This window comes from Netta rufina, assembly GCF_964035555.1.
Source record: "Netta rufina genome assembly, chromosome: 20".
Lineage (NCBI taxonomy): Eukaryota > Metazoa > Chordata > Aves > Anseriformes > Anatidae > Netta > Netta rufina.
This window is the reverse complement of record NC_140144.1, coordinates 4496893-4523307: the sequence shown is the minus strand read 5'-3', so window position 1 is coordinate 4523307 and position 26415 is coordinate 4496893. Positions and strand designations below refer to the sequence as shown.

Here is a 26415-nt window from a genome sequence, read left to right as displayed (position 1 = left end):
AGATGGGCCAGAGCTGAGGACGGTAGCTCTGACCTGGAGTTGCTGTGGGTTTGGAAGCAGCTTTGGGCTGTAGCTGGGTAGTTGATAACGGGTTAATTAAAACACGGTGGGTGGTTTAACAAAAGGCTCCCTGACCTATGGAGTCTGAGGGGTGAACACATTGCTTACAGCCATCTGTAGCAGGCAGGGGCTGTGCGTAACGGGCCCTGGCATCTGCTAGGGCTCGTGCACCTGAGCACACGCTGCGGGGCCGCTCCTCTGTGCCAGCTCCCCGGAGGGATACCCTGAAAATCCCGCAGAAAGCGATGAAGTTAACCCACACCAAGGCTTCTGACCCCAGCCCCCATTTATCCCACGTGCCCAGGAGCCTTCCCTCTGGCTGTCCTTTGGGGGAAAAAACCTTGTGGGGTTCTGCTCCCTGCCTGCCCCCAGCATTCGTGGAGGTGTTTTACCCAGGAGCTGGTCGTGGGCTTCCATCAGGTCCCAATCTCCTGGACGAAGGACTTTGTCTTGGTGCCAGACCACTGTGATAGCATGGGATTTTGGGGGCGAAAGGCAGAGTTTGTGCCCAAACACAACTAATATACGATACCAATGTAAAAGGAGGAGAGTCAGGAGCGCCTGCACTGACCCAAGCGCTTCTCAAGGCGTCTCCTTTGGAGCTCAGGGGGTTCCAGGCTCCCCCCTTCCCGGTACACCCAGGTTATGCTGCAGCACAGGTAATTAATTATAAGCTGAAACCTCCTCATTTACTGAAACCTAGTTTAAGAAAAGAAAAAAATACAGCTTTTAGCCTGAGCCTGAAAAACTTCATTGCAGTAAAACCAGCGCCTGGCTCGCTCGTAAAGCAAAAGCGGGCATCAGATGGGCTCGGGGACAGCTGGGGTGGCAGCGGGGGGGACACCGGGTGCCCGGGGAGCAGCAGCACTCATCCTACACCCTGCTGCACAGATGATGTCCCCTGCCTGTCCCTCTCTCGATGACATCTCGATGTACCTGCAGACATAGGGCAGCCCCATATCAGCCCCATTGAATTTGGAGGGATGGCGTGTGTTGTGCCGTGTGAGGTAGCTGCAGCAGATCGCTCTAGGGATGTCCCCAGGCTCTGGCCTCTCCATGGCAGCTGGGCCATCTGGTGTGTGCCGGCACATCGCCTGCTGTCACCAGGATTTGGTGACCTTTGCAAGGTTTATCTCATCTGCCCTGGCTTTCCCTGGTGGGAGAGGGGCTGGGGATGCTCGGGCAGTGTGGAGGCAGCTGGGCCGGGCTGGGGGCTGTGTGTGAGCACATTGATCGTGCCCGTCCTGGGCACAATCGCAGAGACTCAGAGCACGTCTGCAGAAATAAAACCGAGCACAAAAGGCCGTGTGACCTATTTAGGAGAGCCACGTTTCTGCTCTGACTTGGTGCCATACAGTCCTGACAAATCCAGCTCTGTGTCCGCCGCCGCTGCCCGGAGCTGAAATCAAAATCCATTTAGGCCCATCTGGATTTTGAAATTGGTTTCCTTTGGTCCACAGTCGTCTTTTTTTTTTTTTTTTTTTTTTTTTTCTGATCCTGCAAATGGGGCACCTGCACAGCTGCCACTCACTCTGTGTGCTAGGTGAGACCGTGCCATGCAAACCTCTGGGGTGGCAGGGAAATGTCCCTGGTCACTGTGCTTCAGCTGCCTGGGGTAAGGGCTGCTCCCTTTCCTTTTTGATGGGTGCACCCCATTGAGCAGCTTCCCAGTCCCTGCTCTCACCATCATGTGGCTGCTCTGAATTCTTGTTGTGGGATTTCGACCCAATTTTTGAGCAGTGGTTTGTGAGCAATTGCCAGCTTTTGGGGAGGCTCGTCCATCGTTCCTCGCTGTCACCGACAGCCCAGGGCTCGCACGCAGGAGAGTGAGGATTTTTTTAACAGTACCACCTGTGGCGTGGCCGGGGCACAGTGTGCAGGGGGGAGGCTTTGGCACAGCCCCCCCTGCCCAGCCGCCGGGCTCTGAGGACGGGCAAGGCAGCGGGAGGCAGGGTGGGAGGGTGGTCAGGTCCTGCAGCCCTGGCTGCCAAATTCCTCCTTCCTCCGATGGGCACATTAGTGTAAATGTCAGCAAGGATCAGTACCCAGACAGCCTGAGGGACGTTACCGAAACCTCCCCTTTTCACCTCCCAGCACAATTTTGGGACGCGCTCCACCACCTCGCGGTTTGTGTGAATCCCGACATCGCTCTGTGGAAATCCCTGCCCAGAGAGCTCAGGAGTTTCCCTTGCTCCGAGAACAAATGCCCAACACCTCATGGCAGAGCGGAGAGATCTGAACCAGATGGGCATCAGCAGTCGGCTTGGGGCAGGCAGTGCTGTGGGGCCAGAGCTGACGCAGGTGCCCCCTGCCCTCCCCATCCCAATGGGGCTGTTGGGGCTGCTGGGCATCCTTATGGGGCCGCAGGGCATCGTGCCCAGTGGGAACATGCTGGCTCACCCTTTGGGAGTGGAAGCCAGGCCAGCACCCAACATCTTCCTGAGCTCAACCCTGCCTCACGCCCCCGCTGGCTCAGCCCATCCCAAAGGTCTCCGGTCCCCTCCACGACCCCATCCGGCACCAGGCAGCCCCCTCCCGCCCCCCAGCACCTGGAGGAGAGGATTTCCTGGTTCCTCCTGGTGACAAAATCAATACCAAAGGCTTCCATTAATATTCCAGGAATGGCAGAGAAGATTGACTGCCTCATTAGCAGGCATCGTGTGAAACTCTGACAATAATTAACAACTCAACGGTCTTATTTGCTGGCCTATCACAGAAGTATTCAATCAAAAATGTAATTTGCTCGACGCTCCCATTTACCATAAAGAGAATATTCCTTCAAAGTTTTAAATAGACTAATTAAGAGGGAAGAAATACAGGGAAAAAATTATTAACAGTATAGTTTTAATGGGAAATTACTGGAGCGTATTAATAATGCAATAACCATTTTTAACAGCTGTCTGTCAGTTTGTGGGCCGGGGTAATTAAATTAGTCACTAAAGGGTTAGTCAAATTAGGCGTCAGAGAGCAGTGCTGGGGCTAACGAAGGCACGTCAGGCTTAATGCTCCAGCACACGGAGGAGGAGGAGGAGAAGAAGAAGAAGGAGAAGAATAGGAGGAGGAGGAGAAGGTGAAGATGAGGAGGAGGAGGAAGAGGAGGAGGAGAAGGAGGAGGAGAAAGAAGGAGGAGGAGGAGGAAGAGGAGGAGGAGATGCCACCAGAATGGAGGCAGCAAACCTTTTATTGCAGGCCCCCCCCCATGCTGGTGCTTGCCCCCTGCTCCTGGGGCCAGGGGGATGTGCAGGGCTCAGCCACCCCTTCTGGAGGCTCTTGGTTCCCTAAAATCTGGGGGTGCTCCCGGGAAGCAGCAGGACCCCGACCCGGGCTGCCTCAGGGCAGAAATGGGGCAGGAATGAAGCTGGGCATCAGCAGAGGCTGTGTTCTTCCCAGAAAAAGCGTAATTAAAACAAAAAAGCCTTTCTGAGCATGAGCATGGCCCACAGCAACCTCCTCGGTGTTGTCCACTCCAGCCTGATGTTGCTGGAGGTTTTTTTTTTCCCTTTCCCAGGGCCAGGAGGCAGCTGTGCAGGGGCTGTCTGGCAGTTCTTTCAAGGCTTTATATTCTGCGGGTTTCAGGCTCGTGTTCCCCCTTCCTCTCCCCCTTCACCCTTTTTGAAATGAATCTCAGTTAATTTGGGATGTTGTCGAGTCTGAAACACATCTTTCTTGCCGCCAGCCTATTAAAAAATGTATTTACAGCTCCATAAAGCAAAGCCAGCTGTCAAGGTAATGTCCTGCTGGCTCCAGTGTGTTCAGGGCAGAGGGTAAGGATCTGGGGAGGCGCTTGCATGATTGCAGGGAAGATTTTAAGCTGAACGAAGAGCTTTCTGGCTGGGAAAATCATTGCATTGGCCTGGGGAGGTGTTCGTGGAGGTCTGGGGGGCTTGGGTTCCCTGCCAGGGAACGGCTCCTGCAGCGATTCACTTTGCTTCCTCACTCTGTAAATCAGGACGGGGATGTTGGCCGCTGGGTCTGTGTAGGAAAGGATTGCATTTTCCACTCTGTTCCTCTGAGATTTCATACATTTCTCTATGCTGAATCGTTAAGATAGGAACTTTTCTATGGTGTGTCTGTGCAGGAAAACAAACCAATGCGGAGCAATCACCATGGCCAGAAATAAGCCCCCACCCAGCAAGAGCTGCCAAATAACCTGGTGGCTGGGACTTCTGGAGGGCACAGAGGTTTCTGAAACCACAGCTTAGGACATGTAGAGCAAGAACATTGGTTTCCACATAGCTGCTTGCACTCGGGGCTTTTCTGGACACTTCTCTGGGCCTGACCCTGCAGAGAAGCTCTTGAGCAGTGAGGTGACCGACAGCCTGGGAGAGGGGAACAGCCAAAGCCATCAGAGCCACCCAGACACACGGATATCCCCCAAACCACAAAAAACACTCCCACCCCCATCCCAGCCTGGTGAAGGGCCAGGCGAAGCGTGCTGGCGAAGGCAGGCTCCACTTCTCCTCACGTGTTGGAGAGTTACGAGCCGTATAGATTATTTTAATGGCCGTATTACTTCCAACTGTGCTTCTACCATCTGCTCTTCCCCAATTACGGATGCAAAAACCCAGCATGTTTCTCCATTCCGGCAGTAGAGAATGAAATATAAGTGCTATAAAAGGGTGTATATTCTTTGAACAATGTAGTTGGCACCTGTGGTATTTTGCTCACGCTTCTGACGTGCGTCGGCCGGGATGCCCTGCCTGCTCCCAGCGCTGGTGCCGCGAGCTGCGGGGACGGAGGCAGCCACGGATAAAAGGAGGAGGCTCCTGTGCTCTACACGGTTTGTCCAGGCTGAATTATTAACGCTGACCAAGCGTCGGAGCGCTACAAAACTCAACAAGAACCTCTTACCTCCAGCACGGCGATAAACAGGATCGAGGCACGGCAGGAGGGAGGGAATTAAGGCAGGACATCAAAGACCGGCTTCCATCAAGTAAATCATGCCGTTGCTTCAGTAAAAGAGCCCTTAAATGTTTTATTAGGGATTTTCAACAACTACCAAAATTAAGATGGAAGGGATGAATTATTAAAAAATAGATTAACTAAACTAGCCTCTGAATTAAACATGGGAGGGAGCCGTCGGGAGCAGCGCTGCCGCTGTGTACCGCAGGCACCGCGTCCTTCAGCTGGGCACGGTGGAGGTGCCAGCAGTGCAGGTGTGATTGAGAGCTGCATGCTGCTCTGCTTGCAGTGCCAGGGCACTGAAAGGCCAACTGCAGGGTCAGGAAACCCATGCCAGGTGCTGCATGTGCAGGGAAGGAGGGCTTTCTGCCTTGGAGCGACGGGCTAAAAAAGCACAGGGTGGAGCAAAGGAAATGCTACTGGCTTCCCTGCAGGAAACAGTCACAAAAAGGGGACTTGCCTGAAGGGTTTGAGTCAGGAACTGAGCGTTTGTTTGCTGTGTTCTGGTGTCACAAACCCCAAAACACTCGTGGCAGGAGGGGGACTGTGCCTGCGTGCGTCTGGCACGGTGTTGGGTACCCGTGTTGGGTACTTGTGCTGGGTACCAGTTGTGGGTACTGGTGTTGGGTACCGGTGCTGGGGAGCATCCCTGCAGGGCAGGATGCTGGCTGCAGAGCCAGGGGCTTTTCAGGACAAACAAGGGGTACACGGGGGGATTGGCTGAGCCTGGACAGGTTGTGGCGTGGGCTCTTCGGGCGCCTCGTTGTGCCCGCAGCTCACCGCACGCCCACGAGCAGGCGGCTTCGGCACCTTGTGCCGCAGTTGTCTTATCTGTCGAGTCGAGACGAAGCAGTGAAACACTTCCTAAAGCGGCCGTGAGATCCCAATTTGCTGTTCGAGTGCCCTTGCTGTACAATCTGTCCCGACGTGACACGCACAGGGCTGTGGCAGCCCGTGCATGCAAAGCAGAGCCGAGAGCAGGAGGTGAGATGCTTTTGTCTGCGGGCTTTTTGTTGTTGTTGTTCCAGCCTCCGGGAGGGTGGGCGTGTGCTCGCTGGGTGCTAAGCACAAGATGTGGTGGAATCTCTGTTTGTTTGTTCTCCCCGCTACCTCGCTTTCTTCTTTTTCCCCCTGACTTGTTCAAAGCTCTTACGTGCAAGTCTACAATCAAAACCCTGTGAGTGCCAGCAGTCGTGCAGCCGCCAGGAGCAATTCGCGGTATCTACAGTAGCACTGCTGTAAGGTTCACTCTAATGGAACGAGTGGAAGCTCCATTCATAATCATAATAAAACACTGTTTTGCAGTTACGTGCCGCTTTTCATCTTCACAGCTCAAAGCAGCATTAATTAACTGCACGGCTCCGTGGGAGGTAGGTGGCTGGTGTTGTCCCCGTGTTACAGATGAGGAGTCTGGAGCACCGACACAGCTCGTGAGTCGCCCGCGGTCGTGCAGCAGTTCAGCAGCAGGGGCTGCAGTAAATCCAGCCCCTGGTCCATGCTTTATTTCTGGGTAGCGTTCCCTCCTCATTCCTCTGGCAGAGCAGCCCCTTAGGAGGTTTAAGGTCATCTTCATTTCTTAAACCTGACTTGGGTGGTGGAGAGGTAGAAATGAATGTTGCTGAAGTCGAACTGGGGCGGAGGGAGAGAGGAGGCTCTTGTGATGCGGATGGGGACAAATTCTTTGCCCTCAGGCTGACGGCTGGCGGTCGGCTCAGCCTTGCAGTGCTCCTTCCAACAAGACAAAAAATTGGAGAGGCAAGTTCAGTCCGGTCTTCCCTTTGGCAAATATGTGTGCAGAGGTCTGTTTAGGTAGAATGGTGTAAAAGAACAAACATCAGCCTGTTTTCGCACTCGTAAATCCCCAGGTTTGTCTTTCTGTTGAGCGCTGTGTCCAAAAAGCTCTCGGTTGACCCCTTTTCGAAGGGTCACGCTCGCAGCCACTCCAGAGGTTTCTTCTGATGCTGCTTAGTGGCTGAAAAATCCAACTTTGTCATGTACGTCTCGGTCTGTTTGTTCGGGAGGCTTCAGCTCAGCCTCACTCAGTGCGTGAAACGAGCCAGGGCATTGCCATGCCCAAAGCAGTGCCCCGTGCCAGGGCTGGCCCCCTGTGTGCCCCCAAGCACCCCATGTCCCCTGCGAGCCCCCGCGGGGCAGCAGCCCTCCTGCAACGTGCAGGGACCGAGCCCGATGGACTCCTGGCATCCCATCACCTGCGGGGATGCTGGTGCTGAGCATTTCCCCACTCTATCAGGGAACAGCAGGGATCAACCCCTCCCGGGAGGTTTCTCTCCACCGCCCAGCTCCTGGCATTTCCCCAGCGGTGCTGCCGGATCCGTCCCTTGCCGTGGCTGTGTGTCTGTGCTGGTGGCTGCTCGGCATCCAGCGCCGAGGCCTCGCTGCTCAGAGCTCTTGTAACCTCCTTTGTATTCACCCTGCCGACGTGGGCTCGTGTTTTGTGCTGTACAAATGCCTGTTTTGTACCGAGCACCTTCCCGCTGCTGCCTCCTCGGCGCTGGGTTTTACATTGCTGTCTCTCACACCTCTTGAAGGAAGCAAATTGTATTCTGCACAGCCCCATCCCATCCCCTCGGCTCCCTGGGAGCAGACCTTGGATTAATTAGCATGGAAACCTTTCCGTTTTGTCTCTTTTGTTCAAATAGGCACTAAAATAAAAGCGGAATGCAACGAGCGGGGGGAAGAAGGTGGTCCTGCAGTGCACCAGGGCTTTGCTTTTCCTTTCTTTTCTTTTCCTTTCTTTTCTTTCCCGTCTCCTCTTCTCCTGAGCTCAGTCTCCTGTTGCTGGATGTGCATCCAGAGCACGGATTCCCCAACGAGCTTCCCCTGCTCTGACAGATCCGATCGGGCAGGAACAGTGATGCCCACGTCCCACACATCAGCATCTTGTGCGAATTGTGGTTCAGACTGAGCACCCGGGTCCGACGGGCAGCTGGAATGAAGGCGATGGACCAGGGCAGGACGGCTCCGAGGGGGGGATGCTCCCATCCCTCACACCTCTGCCCTCAGCTCCCATCGCTGACCTGCGGGCTCAGCCCTTGGTGCACCCCTGCTGGAGCACAGCTCTCCCAGGCACGTTTGATGTGGGGCGCTCGGTGCCAATAATTGATCCCGTCGAAGAATCTGCCAACGGGCACGCTCCGTTCTGCCTGTAATAAATGCGTGCATTCTTTACGCCCCGCTTAATAATGCAACAACATGAGGATGTACAGAAAACAGCAGGATGTCTGCAGGTGCTCGGTACCTGAGTGAGTCCAGAGGAGCTCCAAGTTAACTTCGGCATCGGGGTGTGTTTGTGTGTGAGCTCGGTGCTGCGTTATCCTGTCCTTGGGCAGTGCTGCAGGCGCCTGCCTGGCCCCATGGCAGTGCCTCTGGCACCAGCAGATGCTCCATCACGTGGCTGGGATCCCCCATGGTCCGATCCCAGGATTTGGGTCTGGGGTGCTCTGTTTTAAGGACTGAGTGATGCAGCAGAGTCCCAGCCCCAAGATTTGCTGACCTCCCAGCACTGAGCTCCCAGGGGAACGGGGACAGCTGATCCTCACTGGAGATACAGCTAGTGCACAGCTCCGGCCTCTCTGCCTTTAACCCTCTCCCTTCCCCAGGTAAATGATGATGTTCCCATTTCCAACTCCCTGCTCAATTTATCTTGTTTATTGACCCAAGCAGAAAGTCAATGTTTTCTTCATCTGCCATTTGCTTTGATGGCAGCCAATTTGGTTCAGCAGGAACAAAAATGGATGCAACAGAGTTCAGTGCCAGATTTTTTGTCTTTTTTTTTTTTTTTTTTAAAGTGCTGATTATCTTCCTTTTTTTTTTTTTTTTTTTCCTGAATGCACCTGGCCCTGGACACAGCTTGGCAGCATTCGCTCTGTGATATGGCTGCAGGCGAGGCTAAAAATGTGCAGCAACTCCCCTGGGGCTGCCGAGCCGGGAGGACGCCCGCGGGTCAGCTCATTGCAGGTGGTGGCCAGGGCTGCCTGCTCCCTGCTGGTTCGTGTGGTTTGGTGGTAAAACATTTGCATCTGGGGGCTTAGTGCATATTTGGAGCTCGGTGTCCTCCTCAGAAGGCTGGAGGCCACGTTGTGCAGCCGTTCCTTGGATCAGAGGTGTGCAGGCACCGCACCGCAGGCTCCCCGGGTCTGTGATTTGCTTCTTTCACCATCTTTGCCAGGGTGTACATCAGGCTGTGAAGCAGCACAGGTTCAAAACTGATGAATGAGCAGAGTTATCCCACACAGGGGTCTGAACAAAGCTCCTGCCCCAAAGAGCTCGCAGGCCCAGGCCAGCGCGTGGGGGCTGTTCAGCGCTGGGGCCGTGCTGGCAGAGCTGCAGTGGTGGCAGGAGGGGCACGGGGCATGTGGCATCTTCATGGGGAAGGGGATAAAAAGACAACCCCTTCTGGCAGTGTGTGGGCAGCGTCTGGATAAGCCACAGTGACCTAACGGGGCTGTGGCTGCTGCACGGGGTGGTTTTGGTGCTCCCCCAGCCACGGATGCCCATCCATGCCAGTGGTGGAATCTCTGATCCTGGGCTGAGCCTGTTCAGGGACGTAAGGCAGCAGAAAGCCCTTTCAAAGCTCCTGCTCAGGGAGGTAAAGCAGTGCCCTCATCGCCGGGCAGGGTGCGAAGGGTCCCTACCAAAGGCGGCAGCAGATCAGGGTGCCCCAGGGACCAGAGCCAGGGAGGAGCAGTCCTCGGAAGGGTTTGGTGCCCAGCCAGCTTCCCCGTGTGTGCTGCCCTTGTGGCAAACCCAGCTGTGCTCCCAGGGACTGCTAATGGATGCTGGGCACCTTGGGAAACACGGACCACGTTGGGTGCCTGGATAAGAGCTGAGGCCTTTTGGAAAAAAAAAAATATCCATCCATATGGATGGAGAATTCCTATGCAAATCTCTCCCCAGGTAGAAAATTAATTGGATTCTAACTTCAAAGGCTGCTTCGGGAAATGAGCTCTAAATAACTCCATTGTGCCTCCGTTCCTCTGTCTGAGGACCTTCACCTGGCTTTGTGGAAATCACCGGGTGTTGCTGACAGAAGGCACCACCTATAGCAGGGGCTGTGCACGGAGAGGGACGCACAGAGGCACCCCTAGGAAGTGCCCCAGGCGAGTGGTGTTTGGTTAATGCAGCTGGGGGCTTGGCTCCTCGGGGGCACACCGTGGCCGATCCCTGGTGTGCAGCACCAGGGGAGCTGGAGGGGTCTGGTGGAGCCTGGGATGCAGAGAGATCGGGGAAAGGCAATTGTGGTGTGCTTTTTGGGGGGTCATCTGGGTAGGAAGCCTTCTCGCAGAGCCTGGCATTGCCCTGGCTGTGGCAGGAGAGCCGTGGGTGCTGCACTACCTGCAGTCGCCAGCGCCTGCTTTCCCAGGACTCGGCCCCGTCTCCTCGCAGCAGATCGATGGGAGCAGCAGGTGCTCAGCAACTGCGAAAAATCAGGGCATAACCGTCTGCTGCCGCAGCCCTGGCCGTTTCCTATTTATCTAATCTAATTCTATTGGCATTTCTAAAGTGCTTTTCACCACTGCATCTAAGCACTTTATAGGTACCTTGGAAATAGCCCACAATCGCTGTGTAACGAGGGTGGCTGGGGCTGGGATGTGGGCTCGTCCCGGTGCCTGCCTGCAGGTGAACGGATGGGCTCCTTCTCCTGTTTCCCTGCAAAGCCCAGCTTTCCCTACTGACCCTCACAAATTGCTGCAAACTCAGATCCAGAAGAGCCCATTAGATCCCAGAACTTACCCCAAAGTACCCTGGAAGGCTGTAGAAAGGAAGGAGAAGAAAACAGCAATGCATTTGTGCTTAAGCAAACATATGAATCTGAATCCCAGGCTGGGATTTGCAGGCTTGCAGTTGCAAAGTGCTGCTGGAGGCACTGCTCACCCTGCAGAGGCTCGGGATGCCCAGGCATGGTGACATTTTGCAGGCAGGTGCACACGATGCTGCTGCACGAGCAGAGCTGTGGGTGCCAGACCTGCACCCAAGGGTGACGAATGAAGCACCAGGTGTGGCTCGGGGATGGGGAACAAGCAGCGAGCTGAAGTCCTGGACTGCTGATCACTAATTATTTTGAAAGGCAAAGAGCTGGGGAAGGTGACCAGGTGCTCGGGCCCTCCCCAGCATCCTCACGTTTAATGAGGCCGGGTCGGGTGTGGACACGTGTGCCTTGCAGAGGGGTCGGCTGTCAGCTGAACTGCTCCCGGCCATCTCAGAAGGGAGATTAATGGGATTTTGGCCAAGCTGCACGGAGCTGAAGTGCGGTCTGCTTGGCTCTGCTGTATTCTAGGTCAGCCCGGGCAGTCGCTGCCTCGTACTGGGGGGGCCTGACCCATCTCGTGATGTTTTCAGCCTTTAATAATTTAGGATGATACATCCCAGGCCTTCTGTCCAGGATTTTGCTTGATTGCTTGTTTTTCTAAGATTTCTTTCGCTTCTCCAGGCAAAACCGTGGCAGGGGATTGAGGCAAACATTTATGAGGCTCTTTTACAAACAACAAAAAAAAAAACAACAACCAAACAAACAAAAAACAATCAACAAAATACATTAATTTGGCCAGCTTAAAAGCTCTTCCGAAAACCTCCAACTGCTTTATGCAGTCTTGGTTGATTTTAGCTCCCTGGCTGAGCACAGAAAGCATCCCCAGGGAGGGAGGCAGCAGGCAGCCAAAAGGGTCAGGAAGAGGACCCGGGGGAATGGGACACACCAGGACGAGAGGGGACAGGACCGTGAGCGGGGCAGGAAGGGCCCTGCTCCTGCAGCTGAGGGTGAAGAGCTCTGCCCGCCCGCAGGCTGAGCGATGGCTGCTCCTGGCAGCTGCTGGAGATGAATTCCTTCTTTTCCAGCTTAAGAAACTGAGCGCTCGCAACACCTTCCCCTTCCTCCCTCCCCAGAATAAAACCCCAGGCGACCTCCTCTTTAGCAAACCTTATTAAGGTTGCCGAGCTCCAAAGCCAACAGGTGCCAGGGCCAGTTTGCAGTGCAGCCTTCAGGCAGCCCCTCTGTGCATATGCATTATGGAAACGTCTCTAATGGCATGGTCACGCACTGCTTTTCACCTCTGCCTCGCTCAGCACAGGCAATGAACCTGCTCGGGGAATGATCTGCGTTAATGTGGAGCAGTAAAAACTTCCACCCGAGTCAATGAGAGCTGTGCTGCGAGCAGAGGAAGTGTCATTTAATGCTAAGTACTCTGAAAAATCAAGTCTAAATGTCTCAGATTTGGTTCACGTAATGCAGGGGATATTTTTTTACATTACCGTTCCCAGGTCTTGGCTCCCCATCTGTAAAACGGGGACGATAACAGGTAGATTGGGAACTTAATCACTTTATTGGTTGTGAAATACTGCTGCTTCCTGGCGTCGAGCAACCAACAAGCAACCCATGAGGAGCCGAGTAATTGTGCATGCAGAGCAGTGTCTGGGCAGAGCACGATGAAGGGGAGCTCTGCGTCCTCCAACGAGGAGCAAACACGCCGAGAAGCTGCAAATGGATTTGTTTGCGAGGCACTGAGAAACCTGCAGGTGTTCAGAGGCAGCTGGGGTCGGTTTGGGATGCCCTAATGCCAAGCTCCCCGCTCTTTCTGGCCCCTGGAGACGCTGAGCTATTGCTCAGCACCATCACCTCCGGCAGCCGGGGAGGATCGGGTCGTTCAGATAACCCTCGCGTGTGTGGTCTGGCAATCAACACCTTCATCAGAGTGCATAATCACCGGGGGCTGAATTAAGGTTGCCTAGGCAACCTTAGGTCTCACATTTTCCGAAGTTTTGAGTATGTGACTTCGCAACCTGTGCCGTTTCCTTCCCTCTACTTCGCACACACCCGGTGCGTGCCCGCGCTGTGCGGGGCTGCGGGCTGGGTCCGTGGCTCAGCGGCTTTGTGCTGTCCGTGGGGTCTGCAGTCATTTAGGGCTTTCCTTGGGGGGTTCACTCCGGGTCTGCCTCGCAGAGAAGGTGCTCTGCAGGACCTCTTTGCTGCTGGAGATCCCGACATGCAGGCAGAGAAAGCCTGGAGGGCTTTGTGGCTTTGCTCCCTGGGGATTAAGTGAGTGCGGTGTGTCCCTCCGCTGGGTCGCACCCAGGTACCAGCAGATCACATCATTTAACTGGGAGGTTTGGAGGTGGTTCCAGATGCCTCATCTCGCTGCAGCATCAGTGAGGTGTGCCCAGCAGCACTTGCTGCTGCCTCCGGTCCCTCTCCTGCCCAGATTTTCGCCTTCCTGCCTGACGCCGCCTCGCCTCTGAGCAGGGAAGGGTCCCTCCGCTTGTGTTCCTAAACGTAAGGCAGAAATGTATTTACACAGCCACAACTTTGAAATTAATACATTGGGAAGATGGGATGGAAGGAATTGCTGGGCAAACTGAGCTAATAAAAATATTAATTAGCATAGAGAAATCATTTGATAATTTCCATTTATGTATTTTTTTAATTATGCATTGCTTCCCCGACTGATAACCCCGCACCATTAGCGTGATCCATTTAGCTAGATAAACATATTACTTTGTAAGTTAATTAGTGTTCAATTACTATCAATTAGGACGTATTACTACCACCGATTCCATGTTAAGCAAGCAGATTCCACCGCTGTTAATTGTTTAAATTATTAAGGGTTGGAGCTGCCTGGAGCCCCTGGCCACAAGGTGCAGGTCGGTGTTCGCAGTGCTTGGGTGACCCTGGCTGTACCCGGGGCTGCCGCGGCTCCTCCCTGAGCCTCCAAGTTTCTTTTCCCGGTGCTCCGAGTGTGACAATTTTGTATTATTCCATCTCTTAAGGAGTTGAAGCTGTGCTTTCCACATGCTTCTGGCATGCTGCAGCTTTCTGAACGTGCACAAATCAGGTTGTGAAGAGTTTTTTCTTTGCAAGTGAAGTTTGGAGTAGCTGTGTGCAAGAAGGGAAGGGAAAGAAATGGGTCAGGCTCATCTCAGGTAATTTTGAGGCTTTCGTAGTTATTTAACAAACTTCATAACAAAAGCTAGCACACCTGGACTCGGTGTGTCTGTCTCTTGGTGCCAGTACAGAGGGAAGCAGATTGCTGGGAAGTCCTTTCGGGGCAGTTAGCTGAGGTTTTAGGAGCAGCTGTGACAGTACCACCAGGGATCCACCTTTGTGTGAAAGGGGGAAAAATGGCTCCATCAGTGCCAGACACCTTCAAAACAGGGAAAGTCACATCCTGCCTTGAATAATTAGCGCCTGATGAGACTAATGAGGAGTGTGTGGAAGGCGTGCAGCGAGTGGCGATGTCTGCCCAGCGTGGCACGGCAAGGCTGAGACCTGTGCTTCTGGGGAGTTTTCTGTCCCCCTGAGGGACAAACCCATCCCATCGTGACCCATCCGTCCCACCCTGTCCCACCCTGTCCCATCCCACCCCATCCTGCATTTTGCTGTTACAGGGCCTGCAGCGCAGGAGCATCTGGATGGTGCCACCACTGCATGGGACATGCAACCTGGTGAATTTGGGGGTCGTTATGAGCTGCTGTGAACTGGCTGCTGATGCACATATCTCCAGGGCACTTAACGAATGTGGTTCATCAACTTCATCATGGTTCTCGTGCCTTTTCTTAAACCTGCCCGTGCTGTGGTTGCTTGGGAGAGTGAGCCAGTGCCGCTGTGCACAGAGGGCACTTGGTTAGCTTTTGGCTCCTGCAGGGTCAAAGCAGCACTGCTGAGGCTTTCCTGAGATGGGAAAAATGTTAAGAATGGGAAAAGTCTTGGTCATTTCACGTGTGGCGTCCCAACCCTTCACGGGGCAGAGCTGCACTGCAGAGCTTGAGGGGACATCAAGTGGGACTAGGGGGACCTTTCCCTGGCCACCCTGTGCCCACTGGGACAGTTGCTGTATGGGGTGGGTTTTGTCAGGCTGCTTTTATTGTGTAGTGTTTGTTTTGCTTTGCTTTAATTAAATTTCTGGTCCTTCTGGTTGCCAAGGCAAGCTTTGAAACGCTCCGGCGGAGCGATGGTTTTATTGACTCTCTAGCAAATTATTGAAGCGTGGTAGGAAATTCTTGACACTTTCAACCTCAAGGTTCTTGGGAGAGCTTTTTGTTGTTTGTTTGTTTTTGTTTTTGCTTTCTTGCAAGCATTTATTATAGCATTACCAAAAGAAGTGGAACTATCAGGAAAATTGATAGTAAGCAGCTCATCGGCAGTGGTGTGACAGGTAGCTCCACGGAAATGCCTTCTCTGATGCCACCCAAATCAGGCTGATTTAGCACAGTTTAGGACCTGACATGGATGACAGTTTTTCTTCAAACCTCCCACCCCTGTCAGAATGACTGAAAAACGTCTGTGGGTACACTGGGCAGACTTGAGAAACTCCACATAAAATAAGCAATCCGCTCCGTGCCCACACATCTCCTTGTACCACGTTAAGAAACCTGGCTGGGGAGGTGAGCTTAAAGATTGAAACCGTGCAGTTTGTAAGGCAGAAGCTGCCATCCCCTTTAAGGCAGCCCCATGAACCACGTCTGTCCTTAGTGGCCCCTTTGATGCCGTGCCTGCAGACCGGCTTCCCGGAGCATCTTTGCTCTCTCAGTGTGTGGAAATGCTCGCTCTGGAGATGCCTCGTGGCTTGGTGCTGCAGGAAGCGGTCACTTCATTCACTGCAGATGCTGTTAACAGTGCAGTGGGTGGAGGAGAGGGTTGTAGAGACGCTGGTCTCTTCTTGCAGGCAGAATTTTTTAAAAAAATAATCTTGAATTCTTGGGAGAATCATGCTCTGTGGCTTTTTAATCAGAGACCACTTTTTTTCAGGTGACCATTTATTGCACATTTGTCATAGTTTGGATGTTTAACTGCACAGCTCTTTATACAAAACTGCTGAGCCTGTGTCATGATGAAACCAGCTGGAATGGTGCCACGAGCACCTGAAGTGCTAGGAGTACTGTAAATAACTTTGACAGCATCTCCAGCTGGAGACCCAACAGTGGCGAGCACCTTTAATCCCTCTCTCTCATTGCCTTCATTCCCCAACGTGATCGTGAATGAAGTAATACCAGGACCGTGGACAGAGGTGTGAAAATGAAGTAATGTAGAGGGGGCTTTGGGGTCTTTGGGTGACCCCAGGGAAGGGAAATCCCCAGGGAGCAGTGTGGCCCTGCTGTGCAAATGAGCGTGGACGCCTCGTGTCCTGCCTGCGCGCAGCTGGGCCGGTCAGATCCTGACACCTCATGTCTGCACGCTCGGCTTTGCAGAGGTAATGCTTCTCCATATGTATGTAAGTTGTGTTTTACAAAATGTGATTATTGGTTTTGCAGCACACTCTCAGCTTTGGGAAGCGCATCGCTTCTGTAACGAGCTGAGCTCGGCGTTGTTCAGCCTCCCGGAGCTCTGCATCGCCGGGGTTTGACGCAAGCCAGGGACAAAGGACTAAGTGAGCTTGGCTTCCACTACAGGCTGCAATTCCCTCTCAGGGCTGATCTTTCAAACTCGCAGCTGAGAGCATTCGCCCTCCCCAGCTCCCCAGCTTCCACGAGCGCCGAGCCAGGCACCCAGGGGCTCCCCCAGCTCTGGCATCCACGGTCCCAGTGGTTCCTCCGAGCAGTTTGCTCTGCAGCTCGATGCAGAGTTCAGCACCCTCAGTAATGATTTCAGTGCTGGCTGTTTTAGCAGAGGAAAAAGAGACGTGAGGGGAAAAGGAAGAGGAGAGAGAAAGACGGGAGCAGGTGAGAGCACAGGTGGTGCTCTGAAAACATGATGCATGGGGAGAAATAAGTGCTCGTGGCATAGCTGGGGACCTCAGGCATTGCTCAGGGTAAATCTGTCCCCGGGTGAGATGCCAAGAAGGAAGGATCCAGGGGGGATCTGGATGTAATGTCTGGCTGCACAGGGAGACACCCCACAGCAGCAAGGAGGGCAGCCCTTTCCCCACACCTGCAGCACAGAAGCTTCATGGCCAGGAACCAGTCAAAGTTGCTCAGGGAAGCATCTGTTGGGCTGAAAAACGGAGAATCTGGGTGTGCATTGCTAAGTGCTCTTTTGCAAGTGCTGGTAAGGTCCCCGAGTGGGGTCTTGATGGAAGCAGGGAATGAGGGTCCCTGGGGGACTGGCGCTGCCCTTGCCCTGGGCCAGGCACGTCCCCTGTGTGCTGCTCCCTGCAGCTGAAGGCAGCCAGGGCCTGTCCGGGTGTGGGACCGGGGTGACAGTGACACCCCCTGTGCGTGGCCCTGCTGCTGGGGGAGGACGAGGTGCAGGAGAGCAGTGGGATACTCCACGTGGGGCACCGCGTTGTCTCCTCGGGGTGACGCTGCCTTGGCACTGCAGCATGCAGAGAGGCATGGGCCCCAAACCTCCAGCCTGATCCCTCTCCAAACACAGCTCGGGGAGCAGATGGTGGAGCAGCGCTAGCTAAGTCCCAGCTTGCCTCCTTTTCTTCCTTGTTTTTCTCAGTGATGGTTAACCTTGTAAGATGCTGAAGTCTTTAACCATTAGTAGGCAATAAAAAGGGGCAGCTGAGTTGAATAACACCCACTAATCCCCTTCCAAGATGAGCTGGAGAGCAGAGCCACTGTGATGCTCAGGAGCTTATTCTGAGATGAGCACTTTGGAGGCTTTGAGAATTGCACGGTGTTGATATTTCATGAATAAATAACCCCCAGCAATATTTGTCACTGAATCTGCTTCATTAATGAGGGCCTGGAACAAAGGGGGAGGATGCGGAGCCGTGATGAGGTTGAAGAGGAAAGCATTTTGGAGTGAAGTGACACACACACAGGTGACAGGAGGTGGCACGGGGTGGGCACCACGGGCCTGTGCGGGAGCTGTGCAAGGTCTGGTGGAGAACAGGGCTGCTGTGCCATGCTGCACAGACCCCTTGTGGTGTTATAACTTGTCAGGAGGGTAAGTTTTACCAAGGTGTGCTGTGTGATCGGCGGGCTCTGGCAGGGAGCAGAGTGCATTTCATTGGAAAATATCACCTGGGTGTCTGGGGGTGCCTGGAGAGCTGGGGAGTGAAGCACAAGTGTGCGTGTGTTCACGGGTGTGCGTGTGCTTGTGGGGAATCCGGTGTGAGAAACGAGGTCACTCGCACCTAAATGCCCTTTTGACAGTCCTCAATGCCTTCTTGGGGCTGCTGGGGAGCTGCCCCATCCCCCCGGTGTGCCAGGGTTGGGGACCCCATGGGGGTGTCCCATTTTCTCCACCTGGCTGTGGCACAGCACTAAGGAGCTCGGGCACGCAGGGAAATTTTGCTCCTCTGCCCTGCTCCACCTTTCTGTTACTTTTTGGATGAGGATACACGCCTTTCAGATCTCCCACTGCCTCCAAGTGTGTGACACAGTAAATACAACCTGTGTGGGGCATCGAGCATCCAGCTCCCCGTCCTCTCCATTCCAGGATCCCCAACCTTTGGACAACTCTCCAGTTTCCCACACATGGCAAGCTCAGCCTGACAGGCACAGCAGGGCTCTGGTGCTCTGGCTACGCTCAGGACAGGCGTAAAATACTGGTAAAATACCATCCATTTTCCCCTAACCCATCTGGGTAGTGGAGGAGTGGGCACCCAAGTGGGGGCCTGGGCAGCATCAAGGGCAGGAGCTGGGGGGGAAGAGGCAGAGGGGCTGGGGCTGCCCGGCTGGGGCTGGTGACATTTCAACGCGTGCCTCCAGCTGTGCTTCCCCACCTCCCAGAGACGTTAATATTTTAATGCTCTTAATGGCTCATTCAGGCTCCTCTGCGGTGATCTGTGATGCCAGCCACCGTTTTGGAGAGTGAGATTCCTGCTCCCCCCTCTGATTGCAGCAGGTGCGTGAGCCTCCCCGCGTTTGTGCCTCCAGGCTGGAATTAAAGCCCAGTGCGGTCCCGAGGTGCTCAGCATCCGACCCAGGTGGGGCTGAGCTTTCCGTGTGGCCGGTGGGGGAGTCATCAAGATTTTTTGTGGATTTTTTGGTTGATTTTTTTTTTTTTTTTTTGCTTAGTGAATAATATGCCCTTTCTCTCCCCACTTCCCTCCCGCAGAAATATGCGCCTTGATCTAATATATTCTGCCTTTCGCACTCCCTCACTTCGGAGGAGCTGCAAATTCTGGTGGGAACAGAGTGCTAATAGAAAAGGGCCTCTAAAGATATTTGAAACATGACCAAGAAAGGACAGAGGGAGATTCAGCTCCAAATATACTGGAAAATCTAGGAGATGGGCCAAGAGAGGGGGAATATGGGAAATGAGATAAGCAAAAGGGAAAAGTTAATTGGGAAGCATTAATTGGGGTGAAAGCGGGCAGTGCAGACAGTGAGTCCCGGCTTCTGGAATCCAAGAATTGCCTGAAAATCCTAAATCTGTTAGAACTCGACTTGAAAGCTGCTGCTTTTTGTTGGGTTTGGTCTTCGGATGATTTCTGGCCTGCACGTTTGCAGGGAAAAAAACCTCAATTACGCCCTAAAGGCTCAGAAAGCAGAAGGCAAATTAAGGAAAAAACCCTCCTAATGATTGATTTATTTTTAAAATCTCATCATTTTTATGCCAATCTCATTACCATTTTTTTTTTAAGGCCTGACTCATGCTTTTTCCAGCGCTGGGTGTTGGCAGGGCTGCGTGCGTGAGCGTGACGGCGACTGTGTGCGCAGGGGCCCTCCTCTGACGGCTGGTGCAGCGCTGCTCCGCCGCCGTCCTCAGGGACTGCTGAATATTCCTCCTCTGCCGTTCTGTTGCCAAGCGTGAGGTTTTTGAGTTAAAAAAAACTCCAAAACCAGAGCGTAGCAGCGGGCATCGAGTGGCCGTGCGGGCTGTTTGGTGCCGCTGGGAGAGCAGGGGAGGTGCCGCAGGGCGGTGGCAGCGCCGCGTGGCTGCCGGCACTGCCTCGCGGGTGGTTTAAGGCTGGAAGGTCAGTGCTTATTTGCAGCCTCCTCTGGATAAAGATCTAATAAATAGCCTGTGGAGGGCAGGTCCATCTCCATCACCGACTTGTTCCCTGACCTTGGGTGAAGCGCTTCGTCTCCCACGCGTCGCTGCTGTCGGTGTCCGGATCCGGTGCCCAAGATGGGTTGTGGCAATCTGTTAATGCACAGAACATGCTCTGCGGATGACAAATACCTCGGAGATGCTCAGAGCTCTCAACAAGCATCTGCGTTCCCTTAGCAAGAACCCAGCACAAAGTGCCGAGTACTTTGTCACAGACAAAATCTGCTGTGTGCGCAGCTCGGAGAGGCAGGGCTGGGAGCTTCTCAAGTCTTTATATGGCCACTGAATTCATCAACGTTAGCGCTTCTTGCATGTTTAAGAAAGGCATTTCAGAGCACAGCTGTGCCCGGGGTGTGCAGGGACGTGGTGGAGAAGCTGTGCCAAGACACCCCCAAACCCCGCTGGGGTCCCCAGCCCCGCAGGCACGAGCATCCCCCGGCCACATCCCAGCAAGAAAGCAAAGCTACGTTTTGTGTGGCTTTAAATCCTAAGGGACATCCCCACGTGATGGATGGGGTGCGGGTGCTCAGGGAGGCTTGGCTCAGGTGTAAAACCTCCACGAGGAGTTTCACTGTTGTGGATTCCCTGTTGGCTCGTATGGGGCTGGTTCCCCACTAGCAATACCAACCAGGCTTCTTGTAGCGGGCAGCTTGCACGGGAATGGCGGGCAGGTAGACCTGGCAACCTCAGAGCTGGCTGATTTTTCTCAAGGATGTCAAAGCTGTGCAGCGAATGAATTATGCAGCAAGGTCATCAAGCCTTCACACTCTTGGCACACTTCCCCCGACCGAGTTTTGTTCCTCTCACGCCGTGGTTTTGCCAGAGCAGCCCTCCTCGGGGATGAGGTGTGGCGCTGCCCCTGCCGCTGCCTCCCCGTCCCTCCCCACCCTCTCTAACGGTGCCTTTTCTCTCCAAGGGAAGAAGCGATGCTGTCCACCTACTTCGAAACCATCAATGACTTGCTCTCCTCCTTCGGGCCGGTCCGGGACTGCTCCCGCAACAACGGCGGCTGCACCCGCAACTTCAAGTGCGTGTCGGACCGCAAGGTGGACTCGACGGGCTGCGTGGTACGTACCGGGGATGGGACCGAGGGGATGCTGCTGCTTGCTCTGGGCTGCACGCTGAGTACAGCAGATATTTTGATCTGTTTCTGAACATGCTCACGTCTGAGCAGACAGCCGGCTGTGCCCAGAGCCCTCTCAGACCCCAGATTTGGGGCAGATGCTCTGAGCTGTTCCCAGCTATCGATGCGCAGAGGGGTTTTGCCATGCTTCTGAGCAGGCTGGCTCGGGGCTCAGCACACCAGCCGGCTCTGCCCCCTCTCCTGATGGCAACGGCACCGCTGGTTGGGGCGAGGAGTGAGCCTGAACCACGGGGCAGGGGGCAGAGCCTCGGGAAACTGCCAGGGGAAGCTGGAGCATCGCGGCTCCATCTGCCCAGAACAAGACAAGGATTAGCACAGGAATGCTTGTACGCCTGCCCAGAGGGGAAGTGCCATCAGAGGGGATCGCAGGGGATCACAGCACGGCACCAGCTGCCCCCAGCCCCTGCTCCACGGCCCCCAGCTCCCGCAGGCTGCGCCCGTCACCCCTGCCCGCCGCCGAGGCAGGAGTTAAGTGTCTCTTTATTTATTGAAGATGTTTATACACGGCAGCAGCCTGGAAAGGTCAGGCTGGAGTGGTGCCGTCTCCGGGGTGGCGTTTTCATTATCCCCTTCTCCGATTGCTTGTTAAGGCCATTTAGCACGGCAGCCTGATGTGTCACAGCAGCGCTCGGCCCTGCAGCGCCCGCGTCTCCTCCTTCCTATTCCTCCCCCTTTTGTGCTTTCTTTTGCCATTGTTGTTTTCTTTTGTTCTGGCCCTTTCCAGGGAGGGGCTCGCTTTCAGGCTTTTTTTTTTTTTTTTTTTCCTTTTTCTCCTTTTTTTTGGGTGTCATTTTGCTCTGGAAACTAATGTGCCTCCCAGACACTGTCAGAAACAATCGGGGCTCTGATTGCCCTGTGCCGCTGGGAAGAGATGCCTCTTTTTAAAAGTCAAGATATATTAAGATAGAAATTGTCAATATATTACAGGCCTAGCATTCACCGTGCCGGCACACAGAGCGGCAGAAATTGAAAACTGTGTCACTCAGGGAAAATAACCCCCCCTGCTTTTGTAATGGCTAAACGAGGCTGTATTTAAGGAGAACAAAACACCTCCGGCAGGAAGGCCGGGAGGAAGGAGTGGGAGTCACCTCCTGCTGCTCCCCGAGGGCTGTGGGCTAGGGGTGCTGCCTGGGGCCCTGGGGGTGCCCTGGACCCCGTGCCCCCATCACACCAGACGGTCTCTGCGATGCCCGTCCCTCCTCGTGGCTCCTTTTTCCCCAAAGCCTGGGGACAGCAGTGCTGAGCCCCATAACAGGGGGCTGCTTTCATCCCCGACGTGATGCTGGGGGATTTAACGCAGCCCTCCCCGTGGAGACACGCCGGAGCTGCTTTGCAAACGGCCTCATGCTCTGTTGCTCGGGAAATTGCCTTTCTCCCTAACATCCCACCTGCTGGCGTGGAGCTTCGGCAGGAGCCGGGCAGGGAGTTTGGGGATGCAGCGGTGCTGGGGTGCAGCCACCTCGCCCCTGCCCTGCCCCCCTGCTGCTGTTTCCCCCCCTGCAGGATTTTACACCCATCGGTGCCCTGCAGGTGCCCAGGAACTGCAGCACTGCAAGCAAACGTGGCTGTTTCCTGGGGGGGAAAAAAAAAAAAAAAAAAAAAAAGCCAAACCCAGCGATTCCCCAATCCGGGCTCCCTACGGGCTGTGTTTGTGGCGCAGGGTGCGACTGCAGGTGGTGGGAGCCGAGTTTCTGACCCAGCCACAACCTTTGGCCGTGACCTTGAGTCCCCCCGGCCCCAGTCTCGGTGCCAGCGTCTCCTCCCCAGCTGCCTCCCCAGGCTGCGGGCGTGAGCTGGCTCTCCAGTGCCAGCAGGGATGGGGTCATTTGCTGCACATTTGCAGGGATGTCAGTTAGTTTTAAAGCTGAACTGCTGTGAACTCAATTTGCCAATTTGGTAAGTGCTATGGGCAATATCGGGATGTAATTTAATTAAACTATCCCCTTTTTATAGAGTTCAGGGAGCACTCGCATACTAATTTTAGCACTAGGTTTGCTTCAGCTTCACTCTGGACACTGTTTCTCGAATCATGACATGTTGTTAATCTTTACCAGTCAACAGTTTATTAATTTGCCGAGGACCACAGAAGTATATAATCAGTGGTTCATCAATCAAGGCTAAATCCAACAAATGTTCCAGGCAGGTACTGAGCATAAAATATACATGTGGGCTTGTAAGCAATTAATACCCACCAGAGCCGGAGCCTTGCAGCTCAACCAGGGAACAGCGCAAATCTCAAAGATTTCTTCTTCCTTTTATTTATAATCATCATCTGTTACCAGCTCCTTCATGCCCTGAACACAGCTTCCAGTAATTCTGGGGAGCGAGGATGCATTTATCATAGGGCTTTTAGCAGCGCAGACCCTGCCATTACCTAATTGTTTGGTCTTCAAGGGACACGTTTAAGACACTGGGGGGCAAATGCTTGCAGATGTTGGCTGGGGGCTCTCCAGGTCGGTCTCCTTGGGCTCCTGGAGGGGACACGAGCACGTCGCCCTGGTAAGGCACCTGGGAGACCCGGGGCTCAGACCTGCAGTCTCAGCACTGGGCTCTATATGGGAAGGGTGATTCTCAGGGCCATGGCTGCTGGATTCCCAGCGGGGTCTTTTTTTTCCCTTTTCTCGTGTTTTTTTTTTTTTTTTTTTTTTTTTTTTCTGTTATTTTTCCTTGTACCCAGTAGATGGCATTAGTACTTAATGGTTTTCTGCGCTTTTTTACTTATCGGAGGATTTTTATTCCTTGCTTCATTTTCGGCAGTGTGAGTTGCCTCCTTGCTATACCTGTGGTTGGGATTGCTAACCGGAGCCTTGTCTCGGAGCCCGACTTTGCAACACAACAAAATACCCCCCAGGCTCTAGGAAACGCCTCTGCTTCCATATTGTTGACAGGTCAGAGGAAGCCAGGCATTTCCGAGGAAAACAAAATCCCAGAGAGCATCCCTAAATCCAGTGGCTCTGGTCTGCCCCTTGAGCGCAGTGTGAGGGTTGTGCCATCGTCCAGGGATCCCGACAAGCCAGGAGGAGCTGTACAGGAGGAGCAAGTCGGGTTATAGTCCCTGGAGGAATATATAGTGCTGACCACTTTTGCTGGCACATCGGTAACCGCTCAGCCAGGAGGGAAGAGGTGCTGGAAGAAGGAGAGGGCTTGACCACCCATGGAGGTCATTTATTGGACCTGAGGGAATGAAGGAAACACCTGCAACGTGGCTACAACTCAGGTTTCCCCACTTGTCACTTGCCTTGGGTTTGCAGCCCCAGCTGGTGACCATGTCCATGTGTCTCAGCCCAGCCGTGCCCCTTGGGATGGGTCTCACCACCACGAGGACCTCCAGGAGCAGCAGGAGGACACGTGTTGGCCAGGCAGCGGTGGGGAGGGCAGCTCGGGGTCTCACATCAGGGCAGCAGCACAGTTAAGCTCCTTGTTTCCCTGCTCTGCAAGCAACTTTGCAGCAGCAGGGGGGGGGGGATCTGATGGTTCCTGTCCATGGAGCAGGGCTCGGTCAGCCCCAGAGCACCCCCTGAGAGGTGCCAGCAAGAAGGAAGGGACCAAGCACTGCTGTTCTGCACATTAAATCCAGCAGATCAGCACCATCTTACTACTCTCAGACTGAGCTCCTGATAGCAGATTTTTTTTTTTCTAATTTAAGAAAAAAAGATGGCCACAAGCACAATGTAATCTGCTCTTCTTCATGATCATGGGGTCAACCCATCAGGTAGGAGAGGGTTTGTCTCCACAGCACGCAGAAGGGAGACGGGCTCTTAATTACCTCATGGCCTGTGCCGTGACACCTGTGCTGTGTCACTCCTGGCCTTCTTAGACATGGAAGGAAGAGAATTTGGCATGGTCCACACGGACGCATAAGCCTTAGCTCAGCCTGTCTGGAGCTAATCCTTCTCTTTTGCTCTCTTCCGCATCAAAATGATGGGCTGCTCCCCGGCTGCTGCAAAGCGGTGCAGAGAAATGGCTTAATTTAGGAGTGTAACCATTCCACAGAGAAATGGGATTAGGAAGGAGGGAGCGGGCCAGGGCCTCTCCTTCCAGCACGAGCCATCCAGGGGCTTCCTGGGGATGGAGGGGAGCAGGGAGCTTCTGCAAAATGAAGCAGGTGAAACCGAGCACTGGTGTTCTTTGGGGACGCTGGGTGTTTGGGAGCTTCAGCCCAAACCAAAAACCAGTGCAGAAACCCCCCCATGCACAAATTCCAGAGTATATTGGTTCAAAACATCTCCTTCCTACAAAGGAGGGGGAAATGTTTCGTTCCACCATTATCATCTGGAGCTTTATGTTATATATGACATTATCCCGGTGTACAGCCTGAAATAAAAACAAAATTAAGCAGTGGAAACTAAAACATTTCAACCTTGTCAAAATTAAATGCTTTCCTAATTTCCCAATGAATTTTGAGTTGTAATTGATGAAATCCCATAAAGCACTTAAGCTTCATCAAATCTGCATTTTCCGACAGACAATTGTTCGTTGGAAAATAAAAACTCATCCGTCCCTGCCTTAAGAGGCACCTAGCTAATTATGCAGAGATGCACAACACGCAGGGGAGGGAAGTGGGGAGGGGACGACTCTGTTCTAATCCCTTTAAAGTTTAGCTGGCTCCTTGAAGCAGAAGATTGCTACTTATGCATATTGTGGATGGAAGCAGAAGCCCTCGGCGCTGAGATGGAGGCACTGAGGTGAGCTGGCGCTCTCTGCCCGTGCTGGAAAGAGGAAATTTAGGAGATAAAACCCCTTCTTCTCCTTCTTCTCTTGCTGTGACATTCTGCAGAGGTCACCAGCTAGCAGCAGCCCTCTGCTGCCCAGCAGGCTGGGATGCTCCGTGTGTCCTGGGCACATCACACCCGCCTTGGGTCCTTGGCTTTGGTTGGGGTCACTGATTTTGGCACGTAGCTTTGTGCCCTGGGGCCAGGTGAGGCTGTGGTTGAATTTCTGGTCTCCCAAAAGGGTTTTGGAGGTGCCAGGCTCTCCCATGCATACAGGAAGGGAAGCACCCCGATGGGCAGGAGCTGGCAGCGTGCCCCGAATCGGGCTGGCAGGGTGCTCTGGGGACACACCAAGGAGCCCGAGCTGCTGCAGCCTGTGGTGTGGGAGCTGCAGGACAGATGGGTTTGCTTTTCTGTGGCTACAGTAATGATTGATGGCCTTGGGATGGAAAAGGAAACAGGGAGAAAAGAGTAGGAAGATAATGCCTGTGATTGCAGCAAACAGCTGGAACGGTGCCCTCCGGGAAGGATGCTCCCTGCGGTGGGGCTCGGGGACAGCGAGGACATCGCTGCCCGGGGAGGCGAGGAAGGGAGAGGAGAGGGGCAGGCAGAGCCCCGAGGGGCTTCGGGTGCCAAGGGAGCGGAGGCAGAACGAGCCAAAGCTGTCTAGATATCCGTGGAGGGGCACAAAGGAGTGT

General features: G+C 54.0%; 1 protein-coding gene across 1 annotated transcript in view; it reads left to right on the top strand.

Annotated features, from left to right (window-relative positions):
• ASTN2 (astrotactin 2) overlaps window positions 1-26415 on the top strand; it is a gene marked incomplete at both ends in the record, with an annotated part of 316075 nt that overhangs the window by 148752 nt on the left and 140908 nt on the right. The window contains one exon of the mRNA XM_084298804.1: window positions 20778-20928. Within this exon, the coding sequence (XP_084154930.1) occupies window positions 20778-20928 (151 nt within the window). The remainder of the gene's footprint in view (window positions 1-20777; window positions 20929-26415) is intronic.